The 14,571-nt window shown below is 43.4% G+C and overlaps 1 protein-coding gene across 1 annotated transcript in view; it reads right to left on the bottom strand.

Annotated features, from left to right (window-relative positions):
- Positions 1-14,571, bottom strand: part of Lcmt1 (leucine carboxyl methyltransferase 1) — a 46,655-nt gene that overhangs the window by 19,618 nt on the left and 12,466 nt on the right. The window contains exons 2-4 of the mRNA XM_077802605.1: positions 7,880-7,971; positions 6,871-6,992; positions 2,191-2,267 (exon numbers count right to left, since the gene is read on the bottom strand). Coding sequence (XP_077658731.1) covers positions 2,191-2,267; positions 6,871-6,992; positions 7,880-7,971 — 291 coding nt within the window. The remainder of the gene's footprint in view (positions 1-2,190; positions 2,268-6,870; positions 6,993-7,879; positions 7,972-14,571) is intronic.

Below are 14,571 nucleotides of genomic sequence, written 5' to 3'. Positions count from 1 at the left end.
AAATTCTCTCTCTCTCTCCTCTCACTCTCTCTTTAAAAAAAAAAAAAAAAACTCAGCAGATACAAGTTTCAAGATAGGACAGCCAAGCACTATGCTCTGTATCTGATGTCCAAATCACACAGTGATCATGAAGTAATTCAACTCAGAAATAGCTAATGGTTGGCTAACAAGAATATTCTAAATGTTCCAGTATTCAGAACATCTCTTGTTTCTTGTTTATCCCGCCCCCCAAATCTGTAATAGCTGTTCTCTGTCACAGGTAGTTGTAAGAATTGACTCTTCCCAGCTATCCTCCTTGATCTATACCCAAAGTACTTAAAATCAGCATACTTTAGTAACACAGTCACATCAATGTTTACAGCAGCTCAATTCACAATAGCTAAACAGTGAAAGCAACCTAGATGCCCTTTGATAGAGAAAAGATAAAGAAAATGTAGTATATACACACAGTGGAATATTACTCGGCATTAAAAGAGAATAAAATTATGGCATTTGCAGGTAAATGGATGGAGTTGGGGAATATCATGTTAAGCAAAGTAAGCTAATCCCAAAAAACCGAAGGCCAAATATTCTCTCTGATAAGCGAATGCTGATCCATAATGGGCAGGGGAATGGGGGAGCATATGGGAAAAATAGAGGAACTTTGAAACTGGGCAAAGGGGAGGGCGCATGGGGGCAGGAAAGATGGTGGAATGAGATGGACATCATCACCCTAGGTACATGTATGACTGCAAATATGGAGCGATGCTACGTCATGTACAACCAAAGAAATGAAAAGTTGTGCTGCAATTGTGTACAATGAATCAAAATGCATTCTGCTGTCATATATACCTAATTAAAATAAATTAATTTAAAAAATTGACTTTGGTACTAGAGATTGAATCCAGAGGCACTTAACCACTGAACCACATCCCCAGCCATTTTTTGTATTTTATTTAGAGACGGGGTTACACTGAGTTGCACAAGGCCTTGCTAACTCGCCAAAGCCTGACTTTGAACCTTCAATCCTCCTGCCTCAGCCTCCTGCGCTGCTGGGATTACAAGTGTGCATCACCGTGCCTGCCAAGAATTGACTCTTAAATCCAAAGTCTAGGAACATTTATGTGATTAACTCCCTTAACCCAGAAAATACAAAAAATGAGATATCAGCCAAATTTACTATCACAACAACCAAATCCTAATCCATTTTTCTTCCCAGGAAGCCATCTCTAAGCTTAACATCACAGGCCAATGTACTCCTGTTTCACTGAAGAGTTCTAACTAGCTTAGTAGTACTATGCAGTTCCAAAAGCATTAGATCTGCCATCATTTTAAAAGTATTTTTAATATAAAATGTAATTTTATATTAGAAAAAATTAAAAACTTATTTTCATAATACAGACTAGGAAAAAAATAAAGCTTGAAACATATTTCCCAATTGGCAGAGATTAGACATGTCTGAAGAACAAGCTGAAACTTATGTCTATTAAACTTTTAATGCAAAGATTAGAATTTTATTTGTTACTAATTTAAAGAGGGGTAGGTGGAGAGGGTAGTAAAAACTATAAGCCCTGACAGTGGTCTTCAGATAAGGGTTTAAACCCCAGCTCCATCCTTTCCTAGTCAGGGACCTGGGGCGGATGAACTTCTCTGAGCTCATGATTATTCACTGCCAAAAGGTGACTGGAATAGAGCTTCACTCACTGAGTCTGCTGTGCAGGCTGAATGAGACGACCCAAGCGAAGCACTGAATGTGGTACCAGGCAAAGAAAAGCTCCCAGGAAAGATCAGCAGACTTGTTGTCTACAACCCTGCAAACCCCTTGAGTATTGAACTCAGACCACCACAGGTCTCACGAATACTCATTCACACAAGAAACAACAGAATATATACTGTACAACTATTCTGGTCGGGTACCTTTCTGTGCCCAAGAGAGAAAGTAAACAAAGAGATAAAATTTCAGGTCATTCAACTATGATGGGCCATTTTCACAGAAATCACATCAACGGACAGAAGAGTCCTAGGGGAAGGTGCAATCCTTGCTTAAGTCTACGTGACATATAGGGACGAGGGTCCCAGGGCAGGAAAGTAAGTGGGAAGGAGGTCCAAGGAAAGCAGTGACCTGGAATGAAGTCTCCAGCATGCAAACCTCCTATCCACCACGAGGGGGGCTCACCTCCACTGGCTTCCCCTCCAAGAAACCACACTTACTTGATGTTGTGCAGCTTTCTCGTGACTATCATTGGAAAGTCAACCTCAAAATATTTACATGGGAGAAGATCTTCATCCTGGGGAAAAGCACACAAAATCATTTCTTTACTCACCACTCACTGATCATTTTCCATGTGCCAAGCACTAAGTGCTGAAGAGCTATGCGGCTGAATACAGGTCTCAAGTCAGGGGACTGGTATGGTCAGAAGCATATTTTTCAAATTATTTTGGATTCAATAAGCAGAACGGATTTGAGGGAAGGAAGACTGGATGCAGGTAACATTAGGAGGCTTCTATAGAGTCCACGTAAGAAAGCCTAGGGAGTCTGACCTAAAGGGGGCGTCTACAATGGAGGCACCTGGGAAGTAGGACAAACATAGTTTTCTTCAAAAGCAGCTTGAGACAACTAGAGAGGGTCAGGAAACCAACATGACCAGCATTTCCTGGATGAAATAGAATAAAATAGCTACTATGACAAATGCAGTGAGGGTTAAGTATTATTTTGGAGCTGAGTTTTGGTGGTTGTGTTCTGTGTTTGTTCTGTGTATGTTCTGTGTATGTTATGCTGACGTGGTGGGGAACAGGCACTCCAGAGCCAGGGCAGGATGCAAATCCCAGCTCCACATCTTACTTGTGGTGAGGTCTGGGAAATCGCTGAACTCCCTAAGCCAAGAGGTCCTCCTTTAAAAAGTAAAGAAAGTGACTACACCTCGGGGCTGTGAGCCTTACAGAGATAACGGGCCCTCGGAAGGCAGCCTGCCCTGGTCAACCTCCCCTCTGTGCCTTCATTGCTGACAGGCACAGCTGCACAGGCCTGGGTCCTGGCTCGGGATGAGCTTCTCACTGTGGGCCACAGACAGCAAGTGTGAAAGACACACACGCCCGCGGCCCTGCTTCCCGTCCGCCTTCCCTACCCTGACTGCTGGCTACACGCCCCGTCCAGCGGTGCATGGTCCCTCCAGCCGCCTGCCCACCCTCCTCTGGCTCACCCACTCACTCGCCCCACTGAGCTCTCAAACCCAGCCACTCTTCCTCAGCGGTCACCTCCTGCCCACTCCAACAGCACCCCTCCTGGTCTCCTTCAGCTGCACACTACATGTCGCCCACATCAGTTCTTCACGCCTCTAAGGTTTTGCAAGAAACAAGGGCTAGTCTCTCCCCTTTCGCTCACGTCACATCCCACTTCCCATCTGTTTTTATACCCCAGGAACAAAGAACTCCTTATGGTTTTCAAAAGGATGAAAAAGAAAACCACCGATATTTTGAACCTGGCGATGGCTCCAGTGGTACAATATGCAATGAAGGAAAGGAGAGTTCTAACCTGAGCAACTGGGCACACAGGGGAACCACCTAGAAGACAGCGACAAGAGAGGGAGACCAGGTACGGAGGAGCAGGCGGACGTTCAGAGGAGCTGACACCGAGGACAACATGACGGAGCAGAAGTCACAGCACTCATTCCTAGCAGGAAAGCCATCTTTAGAGCAAACATGAGGCTGTGAGGTCTAACTGTCCACCTGAGAAGGTCCTCAGGTTGAAATCCCAGGGGATAGAGCCTGGGGCTTAATTTTTTAAGAAAAGACATCCCTGATGCATCCTAGGAGACCTGGGGTCTTGAGCCTCAGCTATCCACACTTCAGAGTCAAGCACACACCTGTGGCCTGAAGAGCTGGGCCTTGAAAATATTGAGAGGACATGTGTAGAGGGGATACAGAAGCCACGTCTGCTAAGACACTCCACAAGATCGCCTAAGGATTTGTGTACTCGGGGCCGGTGGGGCTCAGCAGGAAAGCACACACTTAGCCCTTGTGAGGCCCTGGGTTTCGCCCCCTCAAGAGCAAAACAGAACGTTCCTTGACAGCTGGGGACATAGCTCAGTGGCTGGCATGCAGGAGGCCCTGGGTTCCATTCCCAGCACCACAGAGGAACAAATTTTTACTCGCAGGGGACTAAGAGGTAAGAGTCATCTGAAATTCCACAGACAATGAGAAACACGAACATCCAGTGCTGAGGGGACAGCAGAGCGTCCCCCGACTCTTACAGAAGAGCTTCCTTGTTCAAGAGCTGGCCCTGGCGCCGGCTCACCTGAGACTCTGAACAAGAGGCCACTGCAGAGGAGCACTTCCAAACAACACGCTGGCACTTTTAGGAGACCCCTTCCTTCTCGATTTTGACAGGAGAAAAATGGCTTCACCAAGTGATGTCCCGACTTTTGCTTCTGATTCTCTACGCCTTTGACATTCCACACCCAAAGAGCCTGGGAGTCGTGAGTTGATGTGGAAGACAGCTAAGACCCAGTACCACTGCCCGAGGACAGCTGGCAACAGAGCGTCACTCAGACACAAAGGGGATCCAACATGCCGGCCGCCTCCCCTACACAGCTGGGCCTTTGTATGGAAACATCAAGAAGCAGAGGCACCTTAAAGGACTTCGCTCCCCTCTTATTCTTTTTATGAATTACTGGCATTCCTGCAGACAGGAATCTCCCGAGATGACATGGAAGGAGCTCAGGCAGTAGTGGCCGCAGAGAGCCCATGACTCCCTGCTAAACTCTGCAGGTACAAAGGAACCATCCCAGATGGAGGGTGTGAGGATGCATGAGACAAAAGGATCATGGATAAGAGTTTCCCTCGACTTTCACCGAAACATATAACTCTAAAACAGAGACTGGTAAACTTTGTCTGCAAAGGGCCAGAAAATAAATATTTTAGCCTTTGCAAACCAGATGGTTTGTGTTATAACTAATCAACTCTGCTGTCATCGTTTCATATGCTGCCAGAGCACGATACGCAAACAAATGGAAGTAACTGTGTTCCAATAAAACTTTACTCACAAAAACAGGTGGTAAAGCAGATTGGTCCATGGCCTAGAGTTTGCAACTCCTACTCTAAAAGACCAAACAAGGGAACTACCTACACGTATTAAAAAATAACCTGGGCTGGAGTTGTGGCTCAGTGGTAGGGCGCTCGCCTCTCATGTGCAAGACCCTGGGTTTGATCCTCAGCACCACGTAAAGATAAATGAATAAAATAAAAAGGTATTGGGTCCAACTACAACTGAAAAATAAATATTTAAAAATAATAACCCCCCCACAAAAACATTATATCAGACCAATGTAATTATCAACAAAAGTGTTAAATTTCCACAAAGGACTTTTAGATATTCTGTAATTCTCCTTCCTCACTACTGAGAGACAACATTTTTTCTTGGAAGGGGTACATTAACCTCAGCGTACTTTGCTCAGAAATTAAAATCTCAGATTAATTATTAACCCACCTACAAGATGGTGTAAAAAGTCAATCATGAGATGGGGGGTCTTGGGCCCAATGGAGAGATTTCTGCAGTGACTTATAACAACATGTCCTCTTCCGTGGTGTCTGCTCCAGGCCCTTACACCACACTACAAAGACACAACAGACCTACAGAAGAGGGGATGTCACCAGAGAGAACCCCCTGAGCAACCACAGGGGCCATATGTGAAGAAGAGGGGATTTGGGATTTGATGAGCTGATTCCTATGTGTTCCCTAATCCAAAGGCCTGACTGTAGGATCCTGGATGAAAAAACCTCTCACAGCCCAATTTCTGCCATCTTTCTAAGACCCCCATTCCCAAAGCTCTCATGTTAGCTCATGAGGTCATGTGTGTTGAAGCATTTCACGAGTGTTAGTTATCTTATCTCAAAGAACACAGAGGCAAACGATGTACCTCAAGACTTACGCTGAGGCCACTGGTTTCTCACGTAAGAGAAAGGCTGGAACCTGGAGGACCAAAACCTTATCAGGTGAGCTGATTAGGGACGAGCTTTGCAGATCGGGTGATGTCCACGCACTCTAATTCACCTAGGTCTGACCTGCCAGAAAACTGGGGAAATGCACGTACCCATTATTGCTTCATGACTGACCTCACAGAAGAACCAAGAAAAATCTGAAAAAACCTACAAAAAAGAATATGGAACCAGGAAAGATATTATAGGGAAAAGACTTAGCAATAAAAATCAAGTCTTGGAGTCAAAAGAGCAGCACTTTAGTCCTGATCTTGCTGCTACCTAGAACCAGGTTTCCTTCCACGTGAGTGTGTGCAATCAGACTGGCCCCCAAGCCCTAGCAAAGATCCCATCGGACAGCCACCACAGCAGGCCTGTGCACCTGACTGTCAAACCCCAGCCCTGCAAACCTCCCAATTTTACAAGATGTCATGATGTAGAGAACAGATCCTGGTTATTATAAAAATTACAAATGCTCTTTGCCCAGGAATTCTGATAGAATTTTCTTCCTGATATATATCCACACACATAGGGGAAATACATGGGTTTTTATTCTAATCCCACTTGAAACAACAGCAATGAGGAACAACCTGATTTCATTAGGACCCTGCTGAGAGAAAACCTGAGACAGACAGTGGCGGTGGGGAGCCTGCAGGCAGGCGACGGGTGGAGACAGGCTTCACTGTGTACCTTTTAAAATACTTTTAAAAATTCTGACCGAGGTAAATGTCTTCAAAAAATTAAACTGAGGGACTGGGGCTGTGGCTCAGCAGTAGAGCACTTGCCTAGCACGTGCAAGGCGCTGGGTTCGACCCTCAGCACCACATAAAAATAAATAAATAAAAATACAGGTATTGTCATTAAAAAAAAATTAAACTGAAACAACTGGACAGGTTGCGGGAGGGGGGTTTCACTTACCTTTAGTTTCCAGAAGGTGGTATCCATCCCAGCCCCAAGGTTAAGAACCTGACAATGACATTCTGTCTTCCGGAGAAAAGCCTTTAGAAGCTGATTGACACCATGGACTCGAGCAAAATATCCTTTGAGAGGACAGAGAAAAAGCCATCACCCAGGGTTTTTCTTACAAACCCACCTCACCAGAACCAAGCACCACGAGGGGTCCCCATCTCTATAACATTTGTTAGGAAATCTGCCGTAAGACCATGGGAGAGATGCAAAGGAAAACAGCTCACCCATGTGCTCAGGAACCACTGCTTTTTAAAATCTCTTTGCCTTTCTTTTTTTTTTTTTTTTTTTTACTTTTTATGCAATATGGAGATTGAACCTAGGGGCACTCCATCAAAGAACTATACCCCCAACCCTTTTTTAAATTAAAATATATTTTTTTTTACTTTTATTTTGAGACAGGGTCTTGCTGAATCACCCAGGCTGGCCTTCAGCTTGTAATTCTCCTGCCTCAGTCTCCTAGATAGCTGGGATAATAGGCAGGTGCCACATGCCCTGCTTCTTGGCATTTCTTATAGACCCTACCCAAAGGATTCCTCTTTGGGGGCCAAGATTCCCTGCACACAGGGGAATTACGGTCATTCAGCCAATTTCTTTGTGGGGTTGAGGATAAATCATACACCTGCATCGAGTCCTTGGTTTTTCTTAATGAAAATTTCTTACAAAGCCTGATAGTGTCACTAACCAACACCATAACAAAGAAGTAGAAAGCAATCCCATACATGAACAAACAGCTCATGGTAAAAGATATATAAATGGGTTTTCATAAAAGAAAATGACCTTCAACCTCACCTACAAATAAAGTTTCATAGCACAGTGTGTTGGTAAGGAAGCCAGGATTATTCCTAGCTAGGATATTCTGTTAAAGGAGTGCCTGCTAGAACTTATTTTAAGAACGAATCCCTAAAACCTCAGGTCTCCTATGTGGTGAGCAGGTGGTGGGGAGGGAGATGGTACTTGCCTCTGTTAATTTCAGGGGCCTTCCTCTCTTTAGTCAGCCTCACGAGGTGCTGGATGTAGGGATCATGCCAGTAGCCAACACTCACTGCAAACCTGGAAGGGGCCAAAGAGTAGGCCATGAGTGCAGCTGGTGGATCAGGCCCAGACTCCACTGCCCAGGTCCCAGGTATAGAGGACAACTGTACCACAAAGGACAATAAATGTACACGTAGAGCCCCACTGCACCTTTAAATAGACTCATCCATCCACTGTCACATTAAACCGCCCACTACGGATCCCACAATGGTCGTTTCTCTCCTTCCCTAGGACTCTAAACAGCAAAAACCCCACTCATCTTCATGGAGAACACTGTTAACTTCTGTTTACTCTGAACTCACTGGTCAGAGCTGACCAGGTAGCTGCACAAAACTAAACAGTGTGGGCCCAGAGGAAGTACCAAAGATACTGGTGAGCATCAGGAATTGCTACCTAGGTATTTCTCCCAATTCTGAATCAAGTACTAGTAATGACACTTCTTTAGAGATCACAACGGGGAAACCAGGAACAAATAAACCAACTCAGAAAACATGACCAAAGTCTAAGTTCCACATACCAGGAGCAGTATCTGTACTCCAAGGAGTAGTTTCAGTACTCCAAGTCTAGGAGCTAAAGCCCTGACCATGCTCTGGACACCTTCTGGCAACCATGACAGCTGGCCTTAGGACAACTGACAAGTCATGACAAGAAGAGCCTGGATCCCAAGGCCACCTTAAATTTCTGTGGAACTGCAGCTGCTCTGCTGTCAACATATAGTCTGTGTGATACACGTCTATCGTTTAGGCAATTTAAGGCAGGCCTCTTACTCGCAGCCTAAAACATCCTAACTGGTACCCTTTGCATACCTCCATTTCCATGTTCCTACACAACTAGGAAGGAACTTAAGTATGTGTATGTGTGTGTGTGTGTGCATGCACGTGTGGTGTCTCCCAGGTGCATTCTAAGCTTCTGAAGCAGACGTCATATCTTGTCTTGTCTCTGTACCACCATCAAGGCTTACTCCTACCTTGCTACAGTAGGTGCCAGATTCTGTGCAGACCTGTCTCCCACAGTCTCTCTCAACTGTTTGCACATCCAGACACCCATGAGGGAAGCACATGGGTCAACGCAGCAAACTCAATACACAAACGTGCAAAACACACTCACTGACAGGTAGGATTCGGTGATCCAAACTTCCCAAAGGAAATCAGTACACTTGCAAAGTTTTACAACAGTAAACTTTCTCAGTTATCTAAAATGATTTGCTTTGGGAACAGTAAATTGTGACCCACTGTCATGAAATTAGTGTGCAATCCTGTTTTTTTTTTTTAATAGGAAGGAAAGTAAAATAGAAAATATCAGCATGCACTAGTAAGGGTTAAAGCTGTCGGAGGTTTTGTCTCAGGCTTGAGCTGAAGATCTAGGTGCAACGGAAAACATGCTTTCCCACTGTTCAACGCTGATTTCAAAGGGTCTTCCAGTGCCATCTAGTGGGGGAAAGCCCTATCTGCAGTTGAGGTTCTGTCCAACCCTAAACTGACACAGAGCTCATTTGTGCCTTCTGCTGAGAGGAGACAGGAAAGAATTTAGAAAGTGTCTGCCGATGGGGCGCAGTGGTGCACCTCTGAATCCCAGAGGCCAAGGCAGGAGGATAGCAAGTTCGAGGCCAGCCTGAACTTTTATTTTTAATTTTTTTTTAATTTATTTTTTAGTTTTACGTGGACACAATATCTTGTTTTATTTTTATGTGGTGCTAAGAATCAAACCCAGTGCCGCATGCATGCTAGGCAAGCGCTCTACCACTTGAGCCACATCCCCAGCCCCCTGAACTTTTTATTTTGAGACCCTGTCTCAAAACAAAAAATAAAAAGATCTAGGGGTGTAGCTCAGTGGAAAAGCGTCTCTGGGCTCAATCCCCAGTACTCCCCGCCCCAAAGAAAACAATACTGATGATCAAAGAAAACGCAAAATGAAAGCAAAAACAGCAATATTTCCTTTAACAAACCGGCAACAAAACCATTTTCTAATAGACCTTGGCTTTGTAGGAGGAGGGGGAAGAGGGCGCTCGAGCGCTGCGGCTGGAAACAAGAGCTACACAACCGTGTGCGAGGCGCTGCGGCAACAGGCAGAACAGCCCGACCCACGGGCCAGACCTAACCGGTCCACTTCACGGCTCACCCTAAGCGAAAGGCAGCAATAGCACAGGAGCTTTCTCCAGGAACACTGAACAGGAGGGTATGAACATCCCGGGAACAAAGCAGACTAAAACTTATATGCAGAGGATGTTCCTAATAGTTAGAAAAATGTATCTGTATCGTATAGCCATCTCTATGACTGTATGTACACACACACACACACACACACACACACACACACACACACGTTGCCCACAGCGAGCACCGAGTCACCCAGTGCTGCCAACAGTGTGTCCTCACACCATCCTGGATGCTGCGGTCCATTTCCACTGCGCTCCTCTGCTCAAAATAAAAACCCAAACAACTTCCCTTGCTTCCATATATCCTGACTTCCTGTTTAAAACTGATTGAAGAATCAAAACTGTCAGATTTGGAAAGACCTTCAACATTTTCCAGTCTTGATTCAACCTGCCACTGCTCTCAATTTCCAGTCACCTACCACTGGCTCCTCAGTCTTTTCACTCCCCAGGCATTTGCCTAACTCCCAGGGCTGACTGGCCCCAAGCATTTTCTCCTAGGGAGACACTAATAAATTCCTACCTATTAAAATGTAAAATGTCTGGCTGGTCCCACCTAAAATCATTCCACATTCCTCTGTGAGAACCAGTCCAACCAGGCATTCACTCCAGGAGCATTTACAGGCCGCATCCCTTTGCATGAGTGTCAACTCCAACAATGGGTCCTTCAGCAGAGAGGTGTAAGATCCCTCCCAGCAGGCTGGGGAAGGGAAGGGGCCCTCCCTGCGGTCCCTGCCAGGAGGAAGGCTGTCACCTCACTGAGGGCTTAGGACAAGCCAGGCATTATTCCAAATGCTTGACAAACAAGAACACAGATCACCCTTGGAAAAGCCTAGGAGGAAGGCTGCTTTGCAAACAAAGTCAGGCAGCTCCTCAAGCTATGGAACTTCTAGGCATGTAGAGGGATTCTACTACCTCTCAAACCTACTTACCCACCTGGATTAGATCTCCCCTATCCTCACTTCTTGTTTCCCTCCTAACACTTTGGTTGCTTAAAGTGTGTATGTTAACACTTTGGTTGTTTAAAGTGTGTGTGTGTGTGTGTGTGTGTGTGTGTGTGTATGCCTATGTGTGTATACAGGTACGTACTTGTGAATACAAAAATCAATTGACTGTTCTCAGCATTAAGATTTAAAGACTAGGGTTTTAACAGCATACTGCTGTGGTCTTTTAAGATGTTGTACTATCTCCAACTTGAATTTTATTGTTATTCTTTCAGTTCTTTTGGTCACATCTTTAGTTTCTATTTCCTGATGGTTTTATTCTTGGACTATAAATGGAAAGCAGGAAGCTAAATCTTAAGGGCAACAGACTACACCTAAATGGAGATTGCATTTGTTGCCCTGCCTACGAGGTCTGAGTTCATCTGCCAGTCTTTACTTGAGCCACCTAAAAAAATTGGCCTTGACACTTAAGAAGACTCAGTCAACAATTATTCCCCATCTCCCAAAATACTATCTGTTTTGTCTTCTGGTTTCATCTAATATATAATTATTTTATATGAATTAATGTGATCTAAAATTGACTGTCCCTTCTCACATTTATATGGAAGCTAAAAAAGTGATATCAGAGAAGTAGAATGGAAAATACTATTTACCATACACAGGAAGAGTGTGGGGCAGAATGGATAGAGGATGGTTAACAAGTACAGGGGTGCAGGTAAATAGAAGCAATAACTTCTAATATTCTACAGATAATAGGATGACTATTGTTGACCACAACTAATTTCGCTAGCAGAGAGGATTTTGAATGCTTTTAATGCAAAGAAATGGTAAATATATGATATGCCAACTACCCTGATCAGATCATTACACATTTTAGCATGTAATGAAATGTCACACTATACCTTGTAAGTATGCACAACTATTATGTGTCAATTAAAAATAAAATCTACTCGCTCTGCTATTGGGCAAAGTATAAATGAAAAAGGGATCAAAATTCACAACACGATGAAATAAAAAGGGGAATCCAGTTAGAGAGTTCCCTGGGTCAAAGTCCCATCTCTAACTTTATAAAACAACAACCAATATGTAATATAATAACAAGATGTTCTGGATCTAAATAATGCTAAACTACTTTGGGGAAAAAAGGATTTAAGAACATATATCATGAACAAGGTTTGCCTATTCATTTTCTTAAAATATCTACTTTTCCTTTATAGTTAGTGCTTTTGGCATTCTGTCTATGAAACATTTGGTCTTCCAATGTTGCAAATATTTTCTCCTTTTCATAGGAAGCTCTATGATTCTAGCTTTGACGTACAAGTTTATAATCCACCCATGACTCATACATACGGAATGAGTAGGGGTCAACACTTTCTTTCCCATTTGAAGATCCAGATGATCCAGAATTACCAGGTCAAGAGAGTCTCCTTTTCCCAATGAACTGACTTACTTGAGGCTAAAATCAATACTGACAGTACATATGTAGGTTATTTCTGAATTATCCGTTCCATTTTATTCATCAATTCATCCATCTTTATGCCAGGGCCACACTATTTTTTTTACTACAGTGTTACAGCAAATCTTAAAACTTAATAATGTCAAAACTGAGCAGTATAAGTTCTCCAACTCTGTTATTTTGAAATTGTTTTGTTTTGTTTTTGCAGAGGGAGGGAGGGTAGGGGGCAATGATATAGATCCTCTATTCTATATACATTTGTTAATTTCTTCAAAAAACATGGATAGTATTTTGAATGGGATCTTTTCAATTTAGTATATACTAAATTGAAAAGAATAAAAACCTTAAGGTTTTTATATCACATCTTCTAATGTCTGAGCAAAATGTATCTCCCATTTAAGTCCTTAATATCTCAGTAACATTTTATAATTTTCTGTGTAAAGGTGTTCCCTGTCTTTCATTAAATTTACTCCCAGTTTTTTATGCTATTGTAAATTATATTTTTAAATTTTACCTTCCTATACAAGTATGTATAATACACCCACATCTGTTAAAGAATTCCTATCTAGAATACATAATAAATTAACAAAAGACTTGAATAGACAGTACATAAAAGATATCAAAACGGCCAATGTGAAAAATGAGTCACCATGGAAATGTCATTTTGAGCCATAATTCGATGCTATCTGGCACCTCTAGGCAATACCCATGTTAACAAGATAAAGAGCAACTGGAGTTTTGAGACATTGCTGGTGGAAGTGTAAACTGATAAGCCGCTTTGGAAATTAGTTTGGCAGTTAAGTATCAACCACCCTATGATTAAGCAATTCTACTCCTAGCAAGGAGAATCCAGGAGAAATGAAAAGTCTTATACAAGAATGTTCACAGCCCATTTACAATGGTCACGCTGGACACGGTGTGAATGTCCATCAGCAGGTAAATGCTCAGGAAGAAAAAAAAAATCACACACCAGGAAAAAGACGCAAATCATTTTACATTGACAAAGATTCTCTCCTGGACCCAACTCTAGCCAGGCTCCTCTGAGCCTTCTTCCTGACAGGCCTCAGCCTTGGCCTACAAAGATCTGAGCAAACACTAACATAATTTCTAACAGCCCATCACCCCTTTAAGTTCCCGCCTGAGGAAACTCAAGGCTGCCAAAAGAACTGGCCATTTCATTCAATACCTGAAGACAGGGCTCTGGCCTCAGCCTCCATGGGAAGCAGGAGCCTAACTTCCAAAAGCACCAGTTAGCAAAGCCAGCTGGGTGTCCATGAACCAACCAGCCTTCCTGCTCTTTGTAATTTTTCACCTCCTGAACCTACTGAGCCCCTGCTCACCTCCCTGCTTCATCGTTCCCCCTAAAATAACTAGTCACCTCTACTCAAACTCAAGTTCAGTTAGTTCAATTCATGCTGGCTTAAACTGAACTCTAAGAGTTAGTACTGATTAAAATCTCCCAACAGCACTTTATTACCTGGCTTTGTTTTTCTTTGACAACATACGCAACGTGGATAAACTTCAAGTAACCTGTTGAGTGAAAAAAAAAAAACCCACAAAACAATATGTTCTATACAAGTCCATGTATATGATGTTCAAGAATAAGCAAATCTACTCTAACAGTAGCCAAAATCAGAAAATGGTGGGTAGGAGACTTACTAGAAGGAGATATGAGAGAACATTCTGGAGTTTCAGAAACATGTTTTGGGTGGTGGTACAAAGATGCATATAATTATATCACTCATCAAAACAAACCACGAGGGGCTGGGGATGTGGCTCAAGCGGTAGCGCGCTCGCCTGGCATGCGTGCGGCCCGGGTTCGATCCTCAGCATCACATACCAACAAAGATGTTGTGTCCGCCAAGAACTAAAAAATAAATATTAAAATTCTCTCTCTCTCTCTCCTCTCTTCTCTCGCTCTTTATAAAAAAAAAAAAAAAAACACGAAGACTTAGCATTTTATTATATGTAAATTATCTCCCTCTATTCCCCTATCCCCCACCCCACGCCCCCGACCTTTCCTTTCTCTCATCCCTTTCAAAAGTACCTGGGGAGGGGCTGTGGCT

The sequence above is a fragment of the Urocitellus parryii genome, chromosome 9, assembly GCF_045843805.1.
Source record: "Urocitellus parryii isolate mUroPar1 chromosome 9, mUroPar1.hap1, whole genome shotgun sequence".
Taxonomy (NCBI): domain Eukaryota; kingdom Metazoa; phylum Chordata; class Mammalia; order Rodentia; family Sciuridae; genus Urocitellus; species Urocitellus parryii.
Note: the sequence above shows the minus strand (reverse complement) of the source record. Positions and strands in the feature narration are given on the sequence as shown.